Source organism: Penicillium daleae, assembly GCF_028827525.1.
Source record: "Penicillium daleae strain IBT 16125 chromosome Unknown utg000004l_segment0_segment0, whole genome shotgun sequence".
NCBI classification, from domain to species: domain Eukaryota; kingdom Fungi; phylum Ascomycota; class Eurotiomycetes; order Eurotiales; family Aspergillaceae; genus Penicillium; species Penicillium daleae.
In genome coordinates this window covers 1,836,582-1,857,930 of record NW_026623152.1, presented here as the reverse complement: position 1 = coordinate 1,857,930, position 21,349 = coordinate 1,836,582, and the positions used below count along the sequence as shown (strand labels likewise).

At 42.0% G+C, this 21,349-nt stretch overlaps 1 protein-coding gene across 1 annotated transcript; it reads right to left on the bottom strand.

The window, feature by feature from the left end:
* Positions 1 to 8,280: 8,280 nt before the first annotated feature.
* N7458_004285 (uncharacterized protein) lies at positions 8,281 to 8,709 on the bottom strand (the record flags this gene model as incomplete). Its single annotated transcript, XM_056907667.1, has 1 exon — positions 8,281 to 8,709. The coding sequence occupies one exon, from the start codon at positions 8,707 to 8,709 to the stop codon at positions 8,281 to 8,283; it is 429 nt and encodes a 142-aa protein (XP_056768394.1).
* Between the last annotated feature and the right edge of the window lie 12,640 nt (positions 8,710 to 21,349).

Sequence of the window (21,349 nt, the reverse complement as noted above, 5' to 3'; positions counted from 1 at the left end):
TTCTCTCTCTTAAAGAGAAACAAAAAGCTCCTCCGACATCTTATTTTTAAAAATTTATACTCGATTTTTACCGGTCGCGTCTACTTCTCTATACGAAACACTAAGAAATCTCGACTTTCTTGACAAAAACAATCATTCTTCAATAATTTAATGAAGTCTTTTAAACTCAAGATAATTAATAAATATAACATAAATCCTCTTGAAGGAGAAGGAAATTATATTACCTAGTCTATCCGAATTAAGGCGATTCTTAATCAAGAGAGACTAATTGATATAATCTAATATAATTATATAAAGCTTCCTGCTATTTAATAAGGCTAGATTCCTAATTAATACTAGTCTTATAAAAAGTAATTACTCTACTACCTAATTAACGATTACCTAATTATAGAAACACTACGATTTAGTTAGGAAGAAGATCTAGTAGACCTAGAAGATCTACTAGCCCTGCTATCTCTAAGATAGGCTAAAATAAGCTAGTTATCCTATCTAATAAATTGAAAACTATTAATTAGATAAATCGAGATACTCTATTATTAATTAAGCTATTATATAAAGATAGCCTACTCTTTTAGCTAGGAGATACTATATCGGCCTACTAAGTATAGGTTACTTTAGCTACCTAATATCGGCTAAAAGGATTTACTACCGAATTCCTTGTGTTAAAGAGCCTATTCAATAGCTAATTAGGCGATTTCGATAGTATATATAACTATCTTACTAGGATAAGACGCCTACTAATCGAACTAGTAAGCCTAGGAATCGATTTCCCTAAGCAAATCGTCTTCGTATAGGTCTTAAATAATCTCGATCAAACTTATACACTAATTATACAAAACATCATTTAATCTCTTCGTAGAGATTCTAATTCCTATTCGATTAAATCGCTATTCGCTAATCTAATTAACGAATCGCGCGGTTATATTTAATCAACCGAACAAATCTTTATAGCTGATAGCTATAGTAATTATCAATATAAATATTAGGCTAATCGTAAGCCTAAATATTAGGTAAAGCACTAATTAAATTATTAAGCTAATCAAAAACGTCGAATTAGTAAAAAACCCTAGAAAAAATTATCTAATTCAGGAAGATACTACACGTATTACTATATACGTAGTTATATAGTATCTAATTACTAGTATCTGTATCCTTCTAGTAGGCTAGCTAATTAGAAACCCTAGCTAATTAGGCCTAAAACTAATCAAAATAAATATCAAAAAATCGATTAATAGAAGAAGATGATTATAGTAATACTCAATAAGCAATCTAATAAGGAAGAAATCCATATTACTAGTTATATAACTAATTACCCTATAGAAGCTAAAGAAACCTCGGCTAGCAACCTACTACCTACTAGCCTATTAGCTAATAATCTAATTAATCTTAACGGTGATATCTATTATACACTAATTAGTCGAATTAACTATAATATACCTATAATAGAGGCATAGCTAATTAGGTATAGCCTACTAATCTTTAATAATCAAAACCTAATAAGAGACTACTTAAATCTAAGTAATAAATCTGTCAACATATAAGTAGGCGTGCGCATAAGATCTTACGTCAGCTTCCTACTCTGGTGGATCCTGGAGGATCATATTACATGAACCTGCCTGCTTACCCTGCTTATCCCGCCTGCTAAGAAACACCATCTTGTTTACCGCTCTCTGATATATCAGATTGATCTTCAACGATCGCATCAACATTGCCTATCTAGGCAGGAGACTACGCAACACTCCAGAATGACCTCGAATATTCTCGATTTCCTTATATAATATTCACTATGTTCCCTGTGTTATAAATTGCACCCTGTTTCCTAGTTAAAAAGAACAAGTTTGACATCTTTTCTATCTCAAGTAGAATCACCGGGCATAGTAGACCATCTGAATCAACCTTCCACTGCTTGATTCTTCTGTCTGATCAGCCGATTGTGATCTATCTTGATTCGTCTCTCTTCCATAATCGTGGCACTAAGATTAGTATACACGAACGATTTCTTCTACGGTTTTATGCACCAGACGCATTTCCAACAAAATCTATAGTAAATATACTAAGAAGTCTCTTACTCTACGATGACTTCTCGTATAAAACCGATTAGGTAATTTATCTACCTATTAAAATAAACCAAGAAACTAATTCTAATATATTATGACATTTCCTACCATAAGGCTATTCACACTTTTCGGCCTTAGGAATCAGGCCACCCTGGGAGATCAGCCATAGAGATCAACTATGGCGCACCACTTCGGTGGCCTATCCCTGCCCTCTCACCGCTGTTTCCACGGAGGAGAGTCATCCGCCGATGCGCATATAGCTCATGTAAGCCAACGTAGTTACCCCTCTCGTGGTAGGGTTTACTATATATAAGATCAGTAGGGGGATATAGAAGAAGGCCCCCTAAGAAACAGTCTCTGTTATAATCGGACTTAGTGCTTTGCTCTCCTACCTAGTTAATAGGCTTTCTACCCCGCAAGTAGACTATCTTTATAATTCTATTTCTTCTTCTTCGACTACCTAGGAGAGATAGCACTAAGGACTCGCTCTACTCCTTCTACCGAAGAGGTACCGAATACCTCTCGTATCTTCGACGAACTAACAGTCGCGGAGACCGAAACCCTCTAGGCTAGCTAGATAACCCCGTCGGACCTTAACCTAAACCTTATAGCTATATAGGCTACTATCGAGAAACTATAACGCCTAAGGGACCTACAAGACTAAGTTGATCGCCTAAAATCTAAGGTTATAGGGCGAACCTATAGCGAATCCCTACCGAACCTCTACTCGGAATCTCGCCCCTTGTTAGGAAAGGACTAGGAGATTAAACTCAAAAACCTACCTATCTTTACGCTCGACTACACTCTCTAGAAACGCTAGGAGTAGCTTATTAACCTCTAATAGATATTCGAGGGCGTACCGAAGTAATACTACGACGACCGTACTAAGGTTCTTAGGGCTATTAGCTATATAAATCCGACCTGCCGGTAGAGATAGTACTAATATACTAAGGAAAAGGAACTAACTACCTCGCGAAATCTTAAGGAAGATTAGTCTTACTTCAAGGATTAGACCCTAACCCTTATCAAGAATACGGCTAGCCTTAAATCCGACGTAATAGGCTAGCTCGAAAGGATCTACTAAAACCGGGACGAGGACCCTCGCGAATTCTATAGACGCCTCGACACGCTTAAGTAATACTTCCTAAAGGTAGCCGAGAAAGAGAGAGCTTTATCCTACTTCGCGAAGCTCTAGTACCCGCTCTAAACTAATATCCGTCGCTATTTAATTAAACTACCGGAGACCCGCGAAGATATAATCGACGTCGTCTACTACTTCTAGGATCTTAATAAAATAGAAGAGAACTACAAACGAAAATACGACGAAAGGTTATCGGGACCCTTATAGAGGTATAGAAGAGAATCCTCCTAGAAATCGATAGATAGACTAGAAAGGTCTCCCCCTTCCCGAAGAGGCGGCTATAGAGGCTACTATAGGGGAACTTATCGAGATAGATACTGAGGTAGTAGCTACTAAAGTAACGACTATTAGCTTGCTCACGAACTTCCTACGAAGGATTCTCGAAACCCTACCGAAACAGGCCGGGATCGTATTATATACTACGTATATAGCAAGCTAGGCTACTACACGAATACCTATCCGAAGGGTATAAGCGAGAAACCTACTACTATATAAAGTGCTAAATAGGGAAACGGTAGCGAGACGGATTAAACCTTACGCCTCCGTCTCTCCCTATAGTAGGGACGCGAACTTAGTTCTTATTAGAATTTTCGATGCGTCTAGTACATTAAACCGTCATAAAATCGAATAGCAATATCGTTCGTGCGCACTAGCCAAAGTGCCACGATTATAGAAGAGAGACAAATCAGGATAGAACACAATCGGCTGATTAGATAGAAGAATCAAGCAGTAGAAGGTTGATTTAGATGGTCTACTATGCCCGGTAATTCTACCTGTGATAAAAGAGATGTCAAACTTATTCATTCTAACTAGGAATCAGGGTGCAATTTATAACATGGGGTACATAGCAAATATCATATAAGGAAATCAAGAACATTCGAGGTCATTCTGGAGTATTGCGTAGTCTCCTGCCTGGATAGGCAATGTTGATGCGATCGTTGAAGATCAATCTGAAATATCAGAGAGCAGTAAACAAAGATAGTGCTTCGTAGCAGACGGGATAAGCAGGGTAAGCTTATCTTGCAGGAGGTATGCTTCCTCTAGGATCTACCAGAGTAGGAAGCTGACGTAAGATCTTATACGCACGCCTGCTTATATTCTGATAGTTCTATATACTAATTACTACACGAAGTAGTATCGAAACCTATACGGATCTCGATAGTAGAGCTAAAGTTAACCTTGTTAGCTTCGAATTCGTTAAGACCTATAAGATTTAATAAGCAAAACTATCCGAACCCCTTATTTACGCTATTAACTAACAATCAACGCTAATATATAGAGTTTAGACTATCCTGCTCAAAGCTACCGATTCCCGGGGTATTACGCGTTAATTTACCCGCGTATACGTCGCGATTAACTAAGACCCCCGACTATATAGAAGCCTAATACTCCTTTCTATAACTACGATTCACGACCTTAATATATACCTATCCGGACGAGGTAGCCTTTAGTAGTTCAGGACGCCCTCTATCGAAGTACTACCCGCGAAAAAATTTATAAAATAGGCCTAAAATTATACGTATATCTTTACTATAGTATACCTACCTAAAGAGATATAGCTACCTATTAATAGAGATACTACCGAAGACCCTCCAGATACCTATCGATTACCTCCTGAGCTTATAGAGATTCACGATACCTTTACCTCTTAGACTACTAATATCCTACCTTTATCTAGTAACCACGACTACGCGATTAATCTACTCCTAGGTACGAAAGTGCTCTACGGACTAATCTACCCTCTCTTATAGAAAGAGCTTACTAAACTTCGTTATTATCTCGACGAAAATATTAAGAATAGCCGTATCCGCGAATCTAAGAGCCTAGTAGGCGCTCTAATCCTCTTTATACTAAAATCTAACAGAAGTCTACGTCTCTATATCGACTACCGGGGACTTAATAAGGTTTTAGTAAAGAATTAGTACTCTTTACCCCTTATTTCGGAGATTTTAGACCGTCTTTTAGGTACTAAGATTTTTAGTAAGATTAATATCTAGGATATATACTACCGAATTCGTATTTAGGAAGGAGATAAGTAGAAAAAAGCCTTCCGGACGCGCTATAGGTACTTCGAATATACTATTATACCCTTCGGCCTAACAAATATACCCACTACCTTTTAAAACTATATATATATAACGCTCTATAACGTACTTAATATCTTTAAAGTCGTATATCTCGACGATATCTTAGTCTTTTCGACGGACTAAGACTCCTATATAGACTACCTTCTCTAGGTACTTCGCCGACTACGATCGGCCGGTTTATACGTAAAATAAAGTAAGTACTTATTCTACTAAGACTAGGTCGAGTTTCTTAGTTTCGTGATCTCCTCGAAGGGTATTTTAATAGATCTCCGGTAGGTTTCCGATATTGCTTCGTAGGAGGTTCCTAAGACTTACTAGGATATCTAAGTATTCCTAGGAATCTGTAATTTCTATTATAGGTTTATCCGAGATTACTCTCGGATTATATTACCTCTTATAGGGCTCCTAAAAGGAAGTAAGAATAGGCGTAAGCTAGGCTAGGTTAACCTAATCCTTTATAAGAGGCTCTTATTTCGCCGCCTAATCCTTACCTTCTAGACGGTACCTCTATTAAGATACTTTAACCTATCTAGACTAATTTATCTAGAGACTAACGCGTCTAATAGTACGATAGTAGGGATTCTTTCCTAACTAGATAACTAGGGTATTTAGTACCTAGTAGCGTACTAGTCGCGGAAGTTCTCTAGTACGGAAATCCTATATAGGATACTAGACTAGGAACTATTCGCTATTATATACTCGTTTAAATACTAGCGATACTATGTGAGCAAGCGATGCTGCGCAGGTTGGTAAAGAGGAAGATAAATTAAAGATGATTAAAATAAGATCGATTGATCTTTCTTCCTCTTGATTGAATAGGAAGGATAAGTTCAATTCGGCTTAGAATCATAAAGATGAGAGAAAAGTAAAGTAGGACTGAAGCTTGGTTGATTGTATTGAATCTTGCTTATATGTATTAAACATTATTATTATCTTGGTAGAGAAAGCAGGGCATATTTATAATCAACTTGTCTCTTGCATGTGATCGTTCTAGATGATGCATGATGATCTCATGCAGACAGATCTAGATGCATAGTGATCTCATGCAGTAGCTGTTTGATCGGTGGTTGCTTGATTGTACGATGTCATTGACTGTAGTGATGATGTAGATCGTGTCATTGACCGTAGTGATGATGTAGATCGTATACTGTTGTATACGTCTTACTTGATGTCATTGACCGCAGTGATGATGGTATAGCATAAAGCTTATAGAGATTCAGCCATCTTGTATAGGCCTTATGAATCTGGCTTGATATGCTGCATGACGGTTTAGGCATCTTGCCCTATATCTCACACCGAATATCTCACAACTATTCTAGTATATCGAGGCGCGTATAGAACTCGCGAGGGTCCTTATCTCGGTATTAGTAGATTCTCTTAAGCTATCCTATTATATTAGATTCGAGACTAGCTATATTCTTAATAAGGGTTAGGGTCTAGTCCCTAAAATAGGGCTAATCCTCCTTAAGGTTTCAAGGGGTAGTCGATCCCTTTTCCTTAGCGTATTAGTACTATCTCTACTAATAGGTTTAGTTTATATAGCTAATGGCTCTAAGGATTTTAGTATAATTATTTTAATATCGCTTAGGTACGCCCTCGAATATCTATTATAGACCAAGGAGCTATTCCTAACGTTTTTAGAGTATATAGTCTAGCGTAAAGATAGACAGATTTTTAAGCTCGATCTCCTAGTCTTTTCCGGATAGGTAGTAGGGTTCCCGGTAGGAATTCGATAGGAAATCGTCGGGTCTTCGGCCTAGAACTTCGGATCTTAGACGTTCCGCTTAGTCCTATAGGTTTTTTAGGCGCTATAGTTTCTCGATAGTAGCCTAAGTAGCTATAAGGTTTAGGTCGAGGTCTAACGGGATAGTTTCGGTTTCTATAGTTATTAGTTCGTTTTAGGTATAAGGAGGATACGGGGCCCCTTAGTGGAGAGGATAGAGCGAGTCCTTAGTATTATCCCTCCTAGGTAGTCGAAGAAGAAGAAACAGAATTGTTATAATATTAACTACTTACAGGGTAGTAAGCCTGTTAACTAGGTAGGAGAGGATAAGCACTAAGTCGGATTAGAACAGAGACTGTTTCTTAGAGAGCTCTATCTTCTTCTCCCTAGGCTGATCTTATATATATCCCCTATTAACAGAAGGAGGGGTAACCAGGTATACGTATCAGCCCGCATAAGAAATATATCGGTCAGCGGGCAACTCTCCTCGGACGAAACAGCGGTGGAGGGGGGTAAGAGATCACCGAACTGGTGCGTTATCGCCAACCTCTCAGGTGGCCTCAGGCCGAAAAGTGTGAATAGCCTTATAGAGGTCAATACCATAACAACTTCGCTCCTGTCTAGAATTAGTCAAGGAGCCTGCTTTCCACACTCTCTGCTGACTTGATCAACATCGAAATTCTGCTGCCCACGCAAAGCCTATTTACCACTGTCCGGCGTCCTTATCACGAAGTCACATGCGTTTGGCTTCGTTCAGTCGTTCAAAACTCTTAGCGGACTCGCACAACACCTTAAAGCGAAGTCATGCGTTGGCGGAGCTTCGACACTACGCGAAGTCGCAGCCTACATTGAGGGCCGCCTCCAACAAATTGGATGGAAGGCCAAGATTCTTCTCCAGGATTCGCAGTGACCTATGTGTACTGTACTGTACATATCGATGGACGCGCTGCAATCTATTCTACAAAAAGAAGAGCAATTTATAGAAGAGATGAGAAGCTGGTTAGGCAGCTCTCAGCCACGAAGGAATGGCGCAGTTCGGACCAGAGAGATCTGAAATAAGCAAACATAAAGCATGGATATGCGCGTGTTGCATCCGATGTAGACTATATAGGCCTCGAAGGGCCCGCATGGCGGATACAGCAGGATCTGTTGGAGATCAGCATAAGATGCGGAGGGCGCATCTTTTCTGCAGAAGAAAGCTAACAGCCTGACGGCTCAGGCATACATAAAGGTCATGTGATGAGAGACCTTGGGTGCTGACACATTCAAGCCCTAGATACAAACTTTTCTCGAGCTTGTTAAACACACGTGGCAAAATGAGTAGTGCAGACAGGTTGCCGAATTGAAGCACCGGGGGTGACTGCAGTAGTTGTGCTGACAGTTGGGGTAACAAGGCATATCCTCGTTCCTCTTCGTGACATTTGCGGCAGCGCCAGATCCAGCTGAACTGTCGGAAGCAGAGTCGTTTCCAAGGAGGTCGGAATCAACGCTGGCAACAGCAGCGTCTAATTCTTTGCTTAAGTCGTCAGCTGTGATGGCAAGGACTTCTTCGTCCATATCTTTGAGATAGTATCCTCCATTCTCGGGGTAGAGGATTGTTTCCGGGTTGGCCTTGACAAAATCGTTGAGGGATTGTCTGTCGTGCAAGACAGTCACGTCACTCGGGGGCGTGGACTGGTATCGGGCAAGTCCTTCAGCCATAGTGGCCAAAAACAAAAGGAAGTACGCAAGGGATGCGAACATGAGCATGTCGACTTCGTGACGGAGACAATTTCCGAGTCCCTAATAGCGATGTAAGTCGTCTATTTTCAATGGACCTCGCAGGCCACACATCAACAATCGTGAGTTAAATTATAAATGAACATACTAGAGCAAATGAAGGTGACAACCCTCTGGTTAACAGATTGTTAGCTCTGGAACCACTCGCTGAATTGGAGAAGCCAATGAGTCAGAAGCTCATGGATCATACCTCCGATGCTCTAAGCAACTATTGACTGACAGTGGTGTAGAAACAGAAGCAAGGTTAGGCAAAATATATTCATCTTATAGCTGCTCAATTCTGATGGTGATATAATTTTGCGATGCAACCTTAGCCGGGAATTCTCGCAAGAGAAGTCCAATTATGTTCGTAGAACGCAGCTGCCTAGGTATTGTCAACTCTAGGCGGCCAAATCCTGGTTAGCGCCCTGTATCATATCCTAGCGTGCGTTTGAATAGTCCGAGACTGGTCAGGTTCAAATGTTCCTAGTGGCGTCGTGTGGTTACATTTGCGGCTTTATAAGAGCCATTTCATGCGCCCGTCTTCATCTATCCCGGGTAAAACGGAATGTCTGAACTACCATGTCCTAAGTTGTGATTAGATGAGAGGTCCCAATCTCTCAGAACTCGGGGCAAAACATCATCCGCGCCTCTTTGTTTTAATTGAACTCAACCCAGACGGCACGTACCCAGTTCCATACCCCAGTTGCGGCCGGGACCGACAGTCTTCACCATCCTGATTGGTCCGACTTGCGTGCTTCCGTCGCCCATAGTGCGTGCGCGGACCGACAGTGGTAGTCGGGTTGCTCCATCAACATTCCAATGTTGAGTGGGTGTTAGACGCCGTGGGTGATGGACGACCTCTAAATTTTCAGCCGGGGGAGGGATGTCAAGTCAGTCACACTGAGCTATAGCTCTGAAAGTCGAGATTACATCAAACCCTGTGCTGTAGTCCTCTTCTGTGTTCGTGCAGGCTAAGTGATCGCGCTAAATCGGGCACAGTCAAATTGTCCCATAAGCGTGAGGTAAAACGGCAGGCGATCGAACCCGCCGATCACAATCCTCCGCTAGTCTCATAGGAGTATAAGGCCGTTTCCCGCTTCCCAACTTCTACATTCTAGTGGGTTAGGAAGGTCCGAGCTCCACCAGAGGCTGCGTACAGAAGAAGCATTTAAGATCATGTGATTCAGTATGATCTCCATGGCACAAAGTTTAACCTCTCTTTCCATTCACGAAAAGTTATTCGACAGGACAAAGGCTACGGCATACAATGAGATCCCATCTTGTCACACGATAAGAGGAGAGGGAATAGACATACACACAGACGAATTCTTAAGTCTTCGGGACGGCCCAGCAATGGGTCTTCCGAAACCCTCGAAATACGTCGTATGTATATTGATTTACCAGCCACATTAGAAATTTCAGGCACACGGAAAGTGGGCATTCAATCCCGCGGTCCAGATGACGTAAAGAGTTTAGACAAGTAACCTTCAACAAGGCTTGGCTGTGCAAACCGGGATCCGCAGCTGGAGGCAGGGAGCACTAGTAAGAACCTAAAAGAATGCCAAATCAAGCCAGCCGAAGAGGCGGGCGGCGCAAGAAGAGTGCAAACCAAAACAAACACTTCACTAAGAGCCCTAACCTAAAGGAAAAAGATCATTAGACAACTGGTCAGGAACGAAAATGACCTATTTCCTAGGACATCCGTCAAAGAATTTTTAACTTCACGAACAGTAAGACCGGAACTACCGGAAAGCGCATGGCAAATAACTCTGCCCAGATCGTATCTCCGTAACCCCCGTCCACTTCAATAAAGTGGGGAGCGCATTTCAACTAGACTCTGTATCTAGTGTTGACTGGGTATTAGGCGCTGTTGGTCACCGAGGATCTCCAGGTTTCCAGCAGGGTTAAGTGAGCCACACGTTCAGATTGAATTAAAACCCCGATAGTCAAAAGCTATGTGCTCTTTCTTCTGTGCTCCTACAGCGAGCTAAGAGATCGCACTAACCCGAGCACAGTCAAATTACCAAATAAGTGCGGGGGCGAACACAACGATCGCAATCTTGCGCTCGCATTAGTTCTAAAAAGAATCAAACTCTTGTATGGACCAAGGAAGGTTCGAATTAACAGAGAATAGGTAGGTGAATTTCAAACCATGTGAATTGATAGGGTCTATGTAGTTTAATTTTGCCCCTTGTTCCTTTCAAGAAAAGCTAATCAGACATCGCCTAGACATCACCAACTCTATGACCTACAATAAGATTTCGGGAAGAGATATATGCACTGACGGGTTCTTAAGCCTTCGGGACGGCCCAGCGATGGGCCCTCCGAACCCTTAAAAGTCAAGTCAATATCCACAGTGGAACATGTCGTCTGGAATCTACGAGTGGAATTCTGCAATGTCTCGGAAAAAAACGTTGAAACTCTGTATCTTGAGTATTTTAGGCAACTTGATAGGGGGTTCGAGCACATTTTGGTATTATTAACTCTATTGACGTATAACCGAGTGCATAATTAACCAGCTTCACTGTACACACACACACACACACACACACACAAAATTCACTAACGCCCGGCGGCTAAGCCGAAAGGACAACTAAAACTGATCTATCAATAGGTCCTAATATATATATTCCGTATCTCCTTCGAGCCCATACATGGATACTTTCAGTACATGTCCTCTCAGCTGGAGAGATCCTTGTGGGTTAGTAATTTTGTTAGTAGACTGGCTTGAAGGCGCTTCTTCAAGTGTTCAACATCCTATCTTCGGCAGTTGAAGCGCGTCTACCAAGTCAAGTTGGTTCCTATAGACATTTTCAGAATTTTGAAATGCGGTTCTCTGGAAGGAAACTTCTAGAACGAAGGCCAGTTCATTTTTGACCCACTCCAGTACTTTACAGCCAGCAAGATCCAGGCAGCGAGCGAGCTCCACAAACAACTTGTGGTAAAATTTGCTTGTTGCTGGCTAGAAGGGAGCGCGGCAGCTTTTTGCCCCGAGTCGGGAGCGTTCAGTGTGTAGCTACGCGGGATCAGCAAGGGTTGGTCTAGTCCTCCCCCTTGGCGTGAACTTAGCACGTTGATTGAGTAAATCTCCCGTTTAGGCATTTCAAAGGTTTCCGAATAGGATCTTGATGGTAAATCTGTGATAGATCAAAGTTGCTGTTGTGAAATTTCCTAAATTCAAAAGAGGTCCCTCGATCATCACACTATGATCGGATCGTAAAGATTGGGCAGCCTCAGACCTTTGATTATCTTACCTTTATTCAATAGTCAAAATCCAGTGTTACGCGGTGCCTGCTGGTCCCTGTGAGTAAATGCGGATAGGGCAGTAAATACCTTAGTTGTTATATGGTACAACAACTATATATACTAAGACGGCTTGTTCCGGCCTGATTATCCGATTGGATAATGATGATATAATAGTATAAAGCTTATAGAAATTCAGAACATCGTTCTAGCAATTGTATAGGCCTTATGAATCTGGCTTAATATGCTGCCTGACGGTTTAGGTATCTTGCATCTTGCCCTATATCTGACAGTAACCCCCTCCTAGCTAGAAATCTACTAATATTTTTTGATAGAAAGATAGTTTAGGTAATCGTATTAAACTTCTAAAAAAACCGATCGGAAACTACCACTATTTAATAGAACCCCCCCCAGGTCCGAATATATTTAGGCCCTAAACCCTCCACCCTGGCGAACAGAAGTTGATGTCCGCACTCCAGCCGTCCAGGGAGTACGTGCCACCATCCTTATTTCCAAAGCACTGTTCAATAATCTAGAGCCACGTTAGCAATTTCAATAGCTTATAGCAAGAGCTATAGGGACAATTCGAAAAGAATATATTGATTACATACGTTAAGGAGGCTATCCCAGCATGCCTGTTGAGTAGGGACGTTGTATAAGGTAAAAGAAGCGTTATCGTTGGCACTAGTGAACCACTATAATATAAAAGTTAGAGATTATTTTCGCCTACGGAATTATCGTCTATAGCAGGAGATTACTTACCTATTCGGCGTTTTCAACAAAATCACCAGAGGGCTAGTGCATAACTCCTGTAATAAGTATTAGCTTAAATGCATCTTCAAAAACTCCCTAGATCCGTTACCCTTCTACAATATATATTTATTAACTTACATCGCGGTTCTGCCAAAGATCAGTAGAACTAACGCATTAGTCGGATCCGCCTTGCGAATAGCAGTCAGCAGCGTTAGCGGTAGCAGCTAAGAGGGTCGCGACTGGCAAAAGAACTGCGTAGAACTGTATTGTTTGTGATGGAAGAATAATTTTTAAATAAAAGTGCGAAATATAGATGCGTATTTCGTTCTGGATAGACTTAGTATACTGGAATTAAAGTAGCGAATAGTGTATGTTATATAAGTATTTAGAGGTTTCCATGATCTCCTTACGCGCGTAGTATATCTAGATATAGGTGTTGTCAGAATATAAGCAGGCGTGCGCATAAGATCTTACGTCAGCTTCCTACTCTGGTGGATCCTGGAGGAAGCATGCCTCCTGCAAGATGAGCTTACCCCGCTTATCCCGCCTGCTGCGAAGCACTATCTTTGTTTACCGCTCTCTGATATATCAGATTGATCTTCAACGATCGCATCAACATTGCCTATCCAGGCAGGAGACTACGCAACACTCCAGAATGACCTCGAATGTTCTTGATTTCCTCATGTGATATTTGCCATGTACGCCATGTTATAAATTGCACCCTGATTCCTAGTTAGAATGAACAAGTTTGACATCTCTTTTATCACGGGTAGAATTACCGGGCATAGTAGACCATCTGAATCAACCTTCCACTGCTTGATTCTTCTGTCTGATCAGCCGATTGTGTTCTATCCTGATTCGTCTCTCTTCCATAATCGTGGCACTTTAGCTAGTGCGCACGAACGATATTGCTATTCGATTTTATGACGGTTTAATGCACCAGACGCATCGAAAATTCCAACAGGTGTCGATCCCCCTGAATCCGCCCCCACTTTTCTTTTAGCACTACGGGAGCTCTCCCCGGGCATAGCGACTAATTATTCAAGTAGCCTGTCTCCACTAGCTGTGTTATGATGTTAACTACTTGCAGGGTAGTAAGCCTGTCAACTAGGTAGGAGAAATAGAGCACTAAGTCGGATTAGAACAGAGGCTGTTTCTTAGGGAGCTTGTGAGCAAGCAAAGTGCTGCGCAGGTAGGTAGAGAGGAAGAAGATTGATGATGATTGAATAAGATCGATTGATCTTTCTTCCTCTTGATTGAATAGGAAGGATAAGTTCAATTCGGCTTAGAATCAATCATAAAGATAAGATAAGAGAAAAGTGAGGTAGGACTGAAACTTGGTTAATTGTATTAAATCTTTTCTTGCTTAATATATTGAATATGATGATTTGGTCTTAGTAGAGAAAACAGGGTATATTTATAATAAATATTTTATGCAAAAACGTATTAAACTTATTTCTTATATATAATCGATTTAGATATATCTAGATGTATTCTAGATATATAGTGATCTTATGTAGTAGCCGTTTGATTAGTGGTTATATAATTATACGATGTAAATCTGGGGACGGTAAATTGGTAGCCGTTTCCTGCGTCTGGCTAACCGTCCAATCGTATAATCGAGTATTATTCGTGACGGTTAGTTATAGGTCGTTTCTAGCTCTCTTTCCGAAATGTTTTCCTCAGGTCCTCCGGGGCGTGCCTGAGTATACCGAAACGCACGTGATAGCGCTAGCTACCTAGCGTCTATGGAATAATTAGTCTATGGCTTCCCTCAAGTAGCTGCGGCCCCCGCCCCTTCTTGAGGCCCGTAACAATTAGTAGGTTGTCTCTAGCTAACCCATCATGTCGGACTCAAGACTAGCCGTATTCTTAATAAGGATCAGGGTCTAATCCCTAAAGTATGACTAATCTTCCTTAAGGTTTCGTGAGGTAGTAGATTCCTTTTCCCCAGTATATCGGTGATATCTCTGCCGACAGGTCGGATTTATGTAGCTAATAGCCCTAAGAATTTTAGTACGATCGTCGTAGTATCGCTTCAGTGCGCCCTCGAGCATCTAATAGAGGTCAAGAAGCTACTCTTAGCGTTTCTGAAGTGTGTAGTCGAGCGTGAAAATAGGTAGATTTTTGAGTTTAATCTCCTATTCCTTTCCTGACGAGGAGCGAGATTGTGAGATATAACTAACTAGGGCAAGATGCCTAAGCCGTCAGGCAGCATATCAAGCCAGATTCATAAGGCCTATACAAGAACTACTCTATAGGCGGAACTACGTGCTGAATCTCTATAAGCTTTATGCTATACCACGGTCATTACTATCGAATCGGATAATCAGGCATAAAAAGACGCATACAATAGTCATGCGATCTACATCATCACTACGATCAATTACATCGTACAATCAAGCAACCACCAATCAAACCGCTACTGCATGAGATCACTATGCTTCTAGAATGCATCTAGATCTATCTAAAACGATCATGTGCAAGAAACAAGTTTGATATGTTTGCATAAAATATTGATTATAAATATGCCCTGTTTTCTCTACCAAGAAAAAATAATCATGTTCATCATACATACGAAGATTTAGTACAATCAACCAAGCTTCAGTCCTACCTTACTTTTCTCTCATCTCATCCTTATATTTCTAAGCCGAATTGATTTTATCCTTCCTATTCAATCTAAGGAAGAAGATCAATCTATCTTATTAAATCTTCTTCTTCCTCTCTACCTACCTGCGCAGCACGCTTTCTCACAGAGATTCCTGGTAGAGATTCGGCAGGAAATCGTTATGATTTCGCCTTATGACCTTAGATTTTAGGCGGTCCACTTAGTCTTGCAGGTCTTTTAGGCGTTGCAGTTTTTCGATAGTGGCCTGTGTAGCTACAAGGTTTAGGTCGAGGTCCGACGGGGTTGTCTGGCTAGCCTAGAGGGTTTCGGTCTCCGTAACTGTTGGTTCGTTAGGGATACGAAAAGGATTCGATGCCCCTTCGGTAGAGGGAGTAGAACGAGTCCTCGGTGCTATCTCTCCTAGGTAGTCGAAGAAGAAGAAATAGAATTGTTAAGATAGTCTACTTGCAGGGTAGAAAGCCTGTCAACTAGGTAGGAGAGCAAAGCACTAAGTCCGATTGTAACAGAGACTGTTTCTTAGGGGCCTCTTCTTTCCTGTTCCCCCACTGATCTTATATACAATAAGCCCCTACTATGGAAGAGGGGTAAACACGTTAGCTCGCATGAGCTGTATGCAAATTAGCGGATGACTCTCCTCCGAAGAAAATAGCGGTGAAAGGGCAGGGATAGGCCACCGAATTGGTACGCCATAGTTGGTCTTCCGTGGTGGCCTTAAGCCTAAAGCCTAAAAGTGGGAATAGCCTTATGGTGGGAAATATCATAACACTTAGTGTTCGATGTTTTTCTAGTAGATAGCGTGCCAGATTCTAGCGGGTATAGCAGCTACCGTAGGTAGTGCACAGAGCCACCCGCTAACGTAGTTCCCGCCCGAGTGAAACACCCGCCCGAGTGAAACACCTACCCCTATTAGAAAAATTCAAATTCGATTATCTTAACCAAAACCTATTAATTTAGCTAAATATAGCGATTTTTACATGTATTGATCCTGTAGCCAATCTCCCTACACCCACTATACCTAGGCGGAGCCCTGGCTACTGGCCTAGTTGGCTGACTAGGTAATTCGACCTCTGCATACGATTGTACTATACCTTCTTCTACTGGTAAATCTAGCTGCGTAGCTAGCAGTAGGCCCTCTTCTATAGTTAAACCCTCTTTGCAGGGTATATGCTTAGTTGACCGACCGCGCCTTTTTGACGATCTTCTTATTCGCTATGCGTAGATTCGTATTCTCCTGCGCAAGTAATGCGAGGTTGTGTAGCGAAATATAGTGGCCCTTAAGAATCCGATCTACCACTAATTTTAACGGGCTTAGAGGGCTTTTTGGCCGTTGATCTAGTAGATCCTTTATTATACTAGCTTGGTTATGTAGCTGAGCTACGGTCCTAGGCGTTTTTGGAGTGAATTGGCTAGATCTGCTGCTTGGCCGGCTGCTTAGTAGTGACGGAGTTCGTAGAGAGATATTAAGCTTATTAAGTACTCTCTCTGTATTAACTAGTACTAGGCTAGTAGCCACGAAGCTATTTTAGATAGTGGCTGATTAGAAGGCTTCCTGCCGCGCGCGGTAGTAGTCTTCTAAGAAATCGAATTTATCGATATAGTTATATCCTCGGCGCGCAAGATCGCTCACGAAACGGCTATACGCCCTCTTTAATAGAGTAAAGCAGCTAATATCTAGCGGTTATAGTAGGTATGATAAATACAAAGGTATATAAAGTGGTATAATATCGTTTTCTACGTATATTCGGTCGAACAGGGGTATAAGGTAGCTACTATAGCCGTTAAGAATCAGTAGCCGAAAGCGACCGCGGACGCGCGAATTAGAATATAGGATAAAGTGCTTTTCTAGCTAGCGTAGGCTAATATTATCGGTAGTCTAGCCGTTCGTAGAGACCTTGATTCGCTAATCTCTCGGTAGGTTATCGTTAAACTACTCTATAATAGCTACTTTATCCTTAAAGATTACGTATAGCGGTAGTATATAGCCGTCTACGTATATAGCTTCGATCGTAGTGACCTATTCGCGATTGCCTGGCTATAGAATCGATCTCCGACCGTAGTAATCAGCCCTAGTAACTACTTTCTGCGAAGATATAAGGCCTATTGTAAAGCCTATCTTATCAAAGTTATAGATATTGTGAGCAAGCGATACTGCGCAGGTTGGTAAAGAGGAAGATAAATTAAAGATGATTAAATAAGATCGATTGATATTTCTTCCTCTTGATTGAATAGGAAGGATAAGTTCAATTCGGCTTAGGATTATAAAGGTAAGATGAGAGAAGAGTGAGGTAGGACTGAAGCTTGGTTGATTGTATTGAATCTTTTCTTGTCTGTATGTGTTATGATTTTTTTATTTTTATTATTTTGGTAGAGAAGGCAGGGCATATTTATAATCAACTTGTCTCTTGCATGTGATCGTTCTAGATGATGCATGATGATCTCATGCAGACAGATCTAGATGCATAGTGATCTCATGCAGTAGCTGTTTAATCGGTGGTTGCTTGATTGTACGATGTCATTGACCGCAGTGATGATGTAGATCGTATACTGTTGTATACGTCTTACTTGATGTCATTAACCGCAGTGATGATGTAGATCATATACTGTTGTATACGTCTTACTTGATGTTATTAACCGTAGTGATGATGGTATAGCATAAAGCTTATAGAGATTAACCGCAGTGATGATGTAGATCGTATACTGTTGTATACGTCTTACTTGATGTCATTAACCGTAGTGATGATGGTATAGCATAAAGCTTATAGAGATTCAGCCATCCTGTATAGGCCTTATGAATCTGGCTTGATATGCTGCATGACGGTTTAGGCATCTTGCCCTATATCTCACAGATATCCTCCGCTTGGATACCGTTCTCGTTAATCACGCTTTATACGGTAGTAAACCACGCTCGTAGGGTCTTTGGGTCTTTATTTAATACGCGCTGGTAGTCGTATCGCCTAGAAAAGCGTGATCGAAGCTTATCGCGCCGTTGAACAAATTTTGATAGCTAGTTCTTGCTAACAGTAGGCGGAGGTTAGCTACCACGAGCAGCTAGTAGGATATTAGCTATCTCTCCTATAGTAGCCGGTCTAGGCGCTGCTCCACGCGTATCCATAGAGAGAATCTATTTAGTAAGCGAATCCTTTTCTAACTAATTGGGTCAGTTTATGGCCATTTGGGCGTGTATCGACGCGTGAGGGTAGGCTATTCGCGCGTCGAGACAAGGTAACATGAGATACACCAAATTGCTTCGCAGCTGCGCGAATCGATCTGAATTGACCCTTTTGAACCCCTTGTAGAGCTAATAGAACCCGCCCTCTTGCTCGGTCGCTTTTTGCCAGGATTCAGTGCGTTTTGGTGGCATAGTAGATGGTTGAAGTAGGTAAGGAGGTAAGAACGCGCGATTTCTGGTGGGGTGTTTCACTCGGGCGGGAACTACGTTATTTATACAGGACCTTAACATACGACGGAAGGATGTCATTTTCTCCACTAACTAAGGAGGGTGACGTATTAATTATAGACTAGGGCATATTTTAGGGTTCGTAGGTCAAGATGAGGTTAAGAAGGTAATAGTATTATGTGTTGTTGTTACTATCTACAAGTTATAAATACCAGCGGGCGCTAATACTATTCTAGGTTAGCTCCGGGTAAGTAGGGTTTGTGAACACCGCTAGTGTTCAACGTGGACTAAATACAGTGTTAGGATGATGAATAGAAGCGAAGAACCCTAAAGTATCGCCGGGGCTTCTCGTTCGACCTCTACGAGGAAAACTGAAGAGACTATGTTCACTAAGGATAGCTACTCGGGAAAACTGGCACCTACAGTAAAGCCATACGCATGAGCGAAACGGAGCTGCAAAGCTACTAAAATAAAAGATTCCACCATTCTTAGTCTTTATTATGCTAAATGAAGTTTATTATACTAAGGCACTAGATAATTCTGGCTGTCTCTGCTACGCTGCTGTTAGAAATCCTCTTCTTGAATACTATAAGCTCCCGAGTATTAGTATCCCCACAGAAACACTCGATTGTGTGATGGAAAATCAGGGTCTGTCTGTGTACCTGCGTAGATAGTACGAAATAGTATAGGCCAAGAATACATACTTATATATACATTTAAGAAAAGCCTGTTCCACCCGCCATTTACCCCTTCCTACTGCTCTTCATATTTCCTACGACGGGAATCGTCCTTATCCGTCTTTTACCGGTTCTGTATGCTCACTCTACCACCGATATTTGGGCCAAACTTGACGCCTCCGTATTGCGGGTACTTCATGAACACATTCCGTCTTTCAGGCTCCAAATGCGGCTTCTCTTAGTATAACAGGCAGATCGGCAGAGTACTTCTTTAACACAGGAGAAGCGCTCTGGTGATCAAATTAGCCTTAAGAACCGACTGAGAACCAGCTAGAATTACCCTTCCTCGCTTGCTGTTGGTTTTTTGTTTCGTCTCTTCTTGTTGTCCGACCGGATTGTAGATACGTCTATCTTGCTCGCAGCCGCTTCTCCCATGACATTGGTATCAATCGCCGACTTGGGTTCAGGTGGTTCAGCGCGCCCTTGAATTGGACCAGTTTGGTGAATTTCTCGGTTTCCTGGGCTGAAATAGACTGCTCATATTTGGCAAGGCGAATGGGGAGATCCCCCGATATGATATCAGGAAAATTGGTGGCACTATAATTGGAGATCGGAAGAGAAGTGGACGGTGGTGGAAGAAGATAGAGAGGGATATGGAGGAAGAGAGAGGCCAAGCAAGGAAAGAAAATATTAGAAAGAGACATTCACTTCTTCATTCTGTCAAAGTCTGCAACCAACTCACTGCCTAGAATTTTCATTCATCTAATCGGTTCCTTCATCTTTCCTAGTGGTAACTGGTTCGAGGGAGTAAAGTAGTGATGGTACGTCGGCGTGTGCGTCTCGTTCCCGTACACATCTCCGCCGTAAAAGAGATATCCCTAGCTTTCTTCACGTGGGATAGCGCAAATTTGGTCTGCAGTCCCAATAGCCTACACTATTTGCATCCCTTCAGGGGACACAATTAGCAAGATTTCGGCAGCCTATATAAAGATAACTTACCCATCATCTTATGCTGCGCTCTATGGCAGTGAATCATCCAGACTCCCGGGTCTGTGACACGAAGTCGCTAAGCGCGCCACCGCATGGAAAGGATGAACATACTCAGCTCCATCATTGTTCACTATAGAACCGTGTATTTGAAACACGATCTCTAATACTTCCCCTGGCATCGCTGCAAAGGCACGGACATCCGGGTCCCAGCTGCTATGTGCAACGGCGGCATCGTAGTTTGGCACAGCGGCTTCACCGTACTTGTAAATATCCACTAGAAGGGGGCTGTAGTAGTCCTTTTCAATCCACGTGAAATTGTTGAAAGTCCATGATGACTCGACCTCGACCTTGGCCGTTTAGTCGTGCATGCGCTCGTCCTCTTTTGCCCTGCAGGTTTGCTGATTGCAGGCCCAGGCCTTTGTTCCTTGTTTGATTGTAGGCCTATTTAGGCCTTTTCCTTCTTATTTTCCTTCTTCGTTTTCTTGCTCTCCTAGATAGACCAATTTGACTTCGTTCTCCCCTGCTTCCTGTGTGCTTAGTGTCTATGACACCATCAGTCCAGATTACCTGACCCGTCGCGGGGTTAGTGTCTTGTATAGTATTGAGGATCACACGGCGCGTGACCTCCTCCAGCGAGGGGAAGTTATGCTGTTCTGGGTATAATGGCTCCAGGGTATATTCAAGCTAGTTATAGGGAGGAGTGTTGGTGAAGTTAAATAGTGGCGTCACCGGAGCTACTAGAGGAGGCGATGATTGCTTCGAGTATCGAATAACACCGTATCCGATGTAGGTGGACGGTCGGTCAAGGGTCTGGAACTGAATGATATAGTCTGTTTTTCCATCGGCCAGAAGCTCTTCGTTCGTTTTTGCCTGGAAGAGAACGTCGAATGT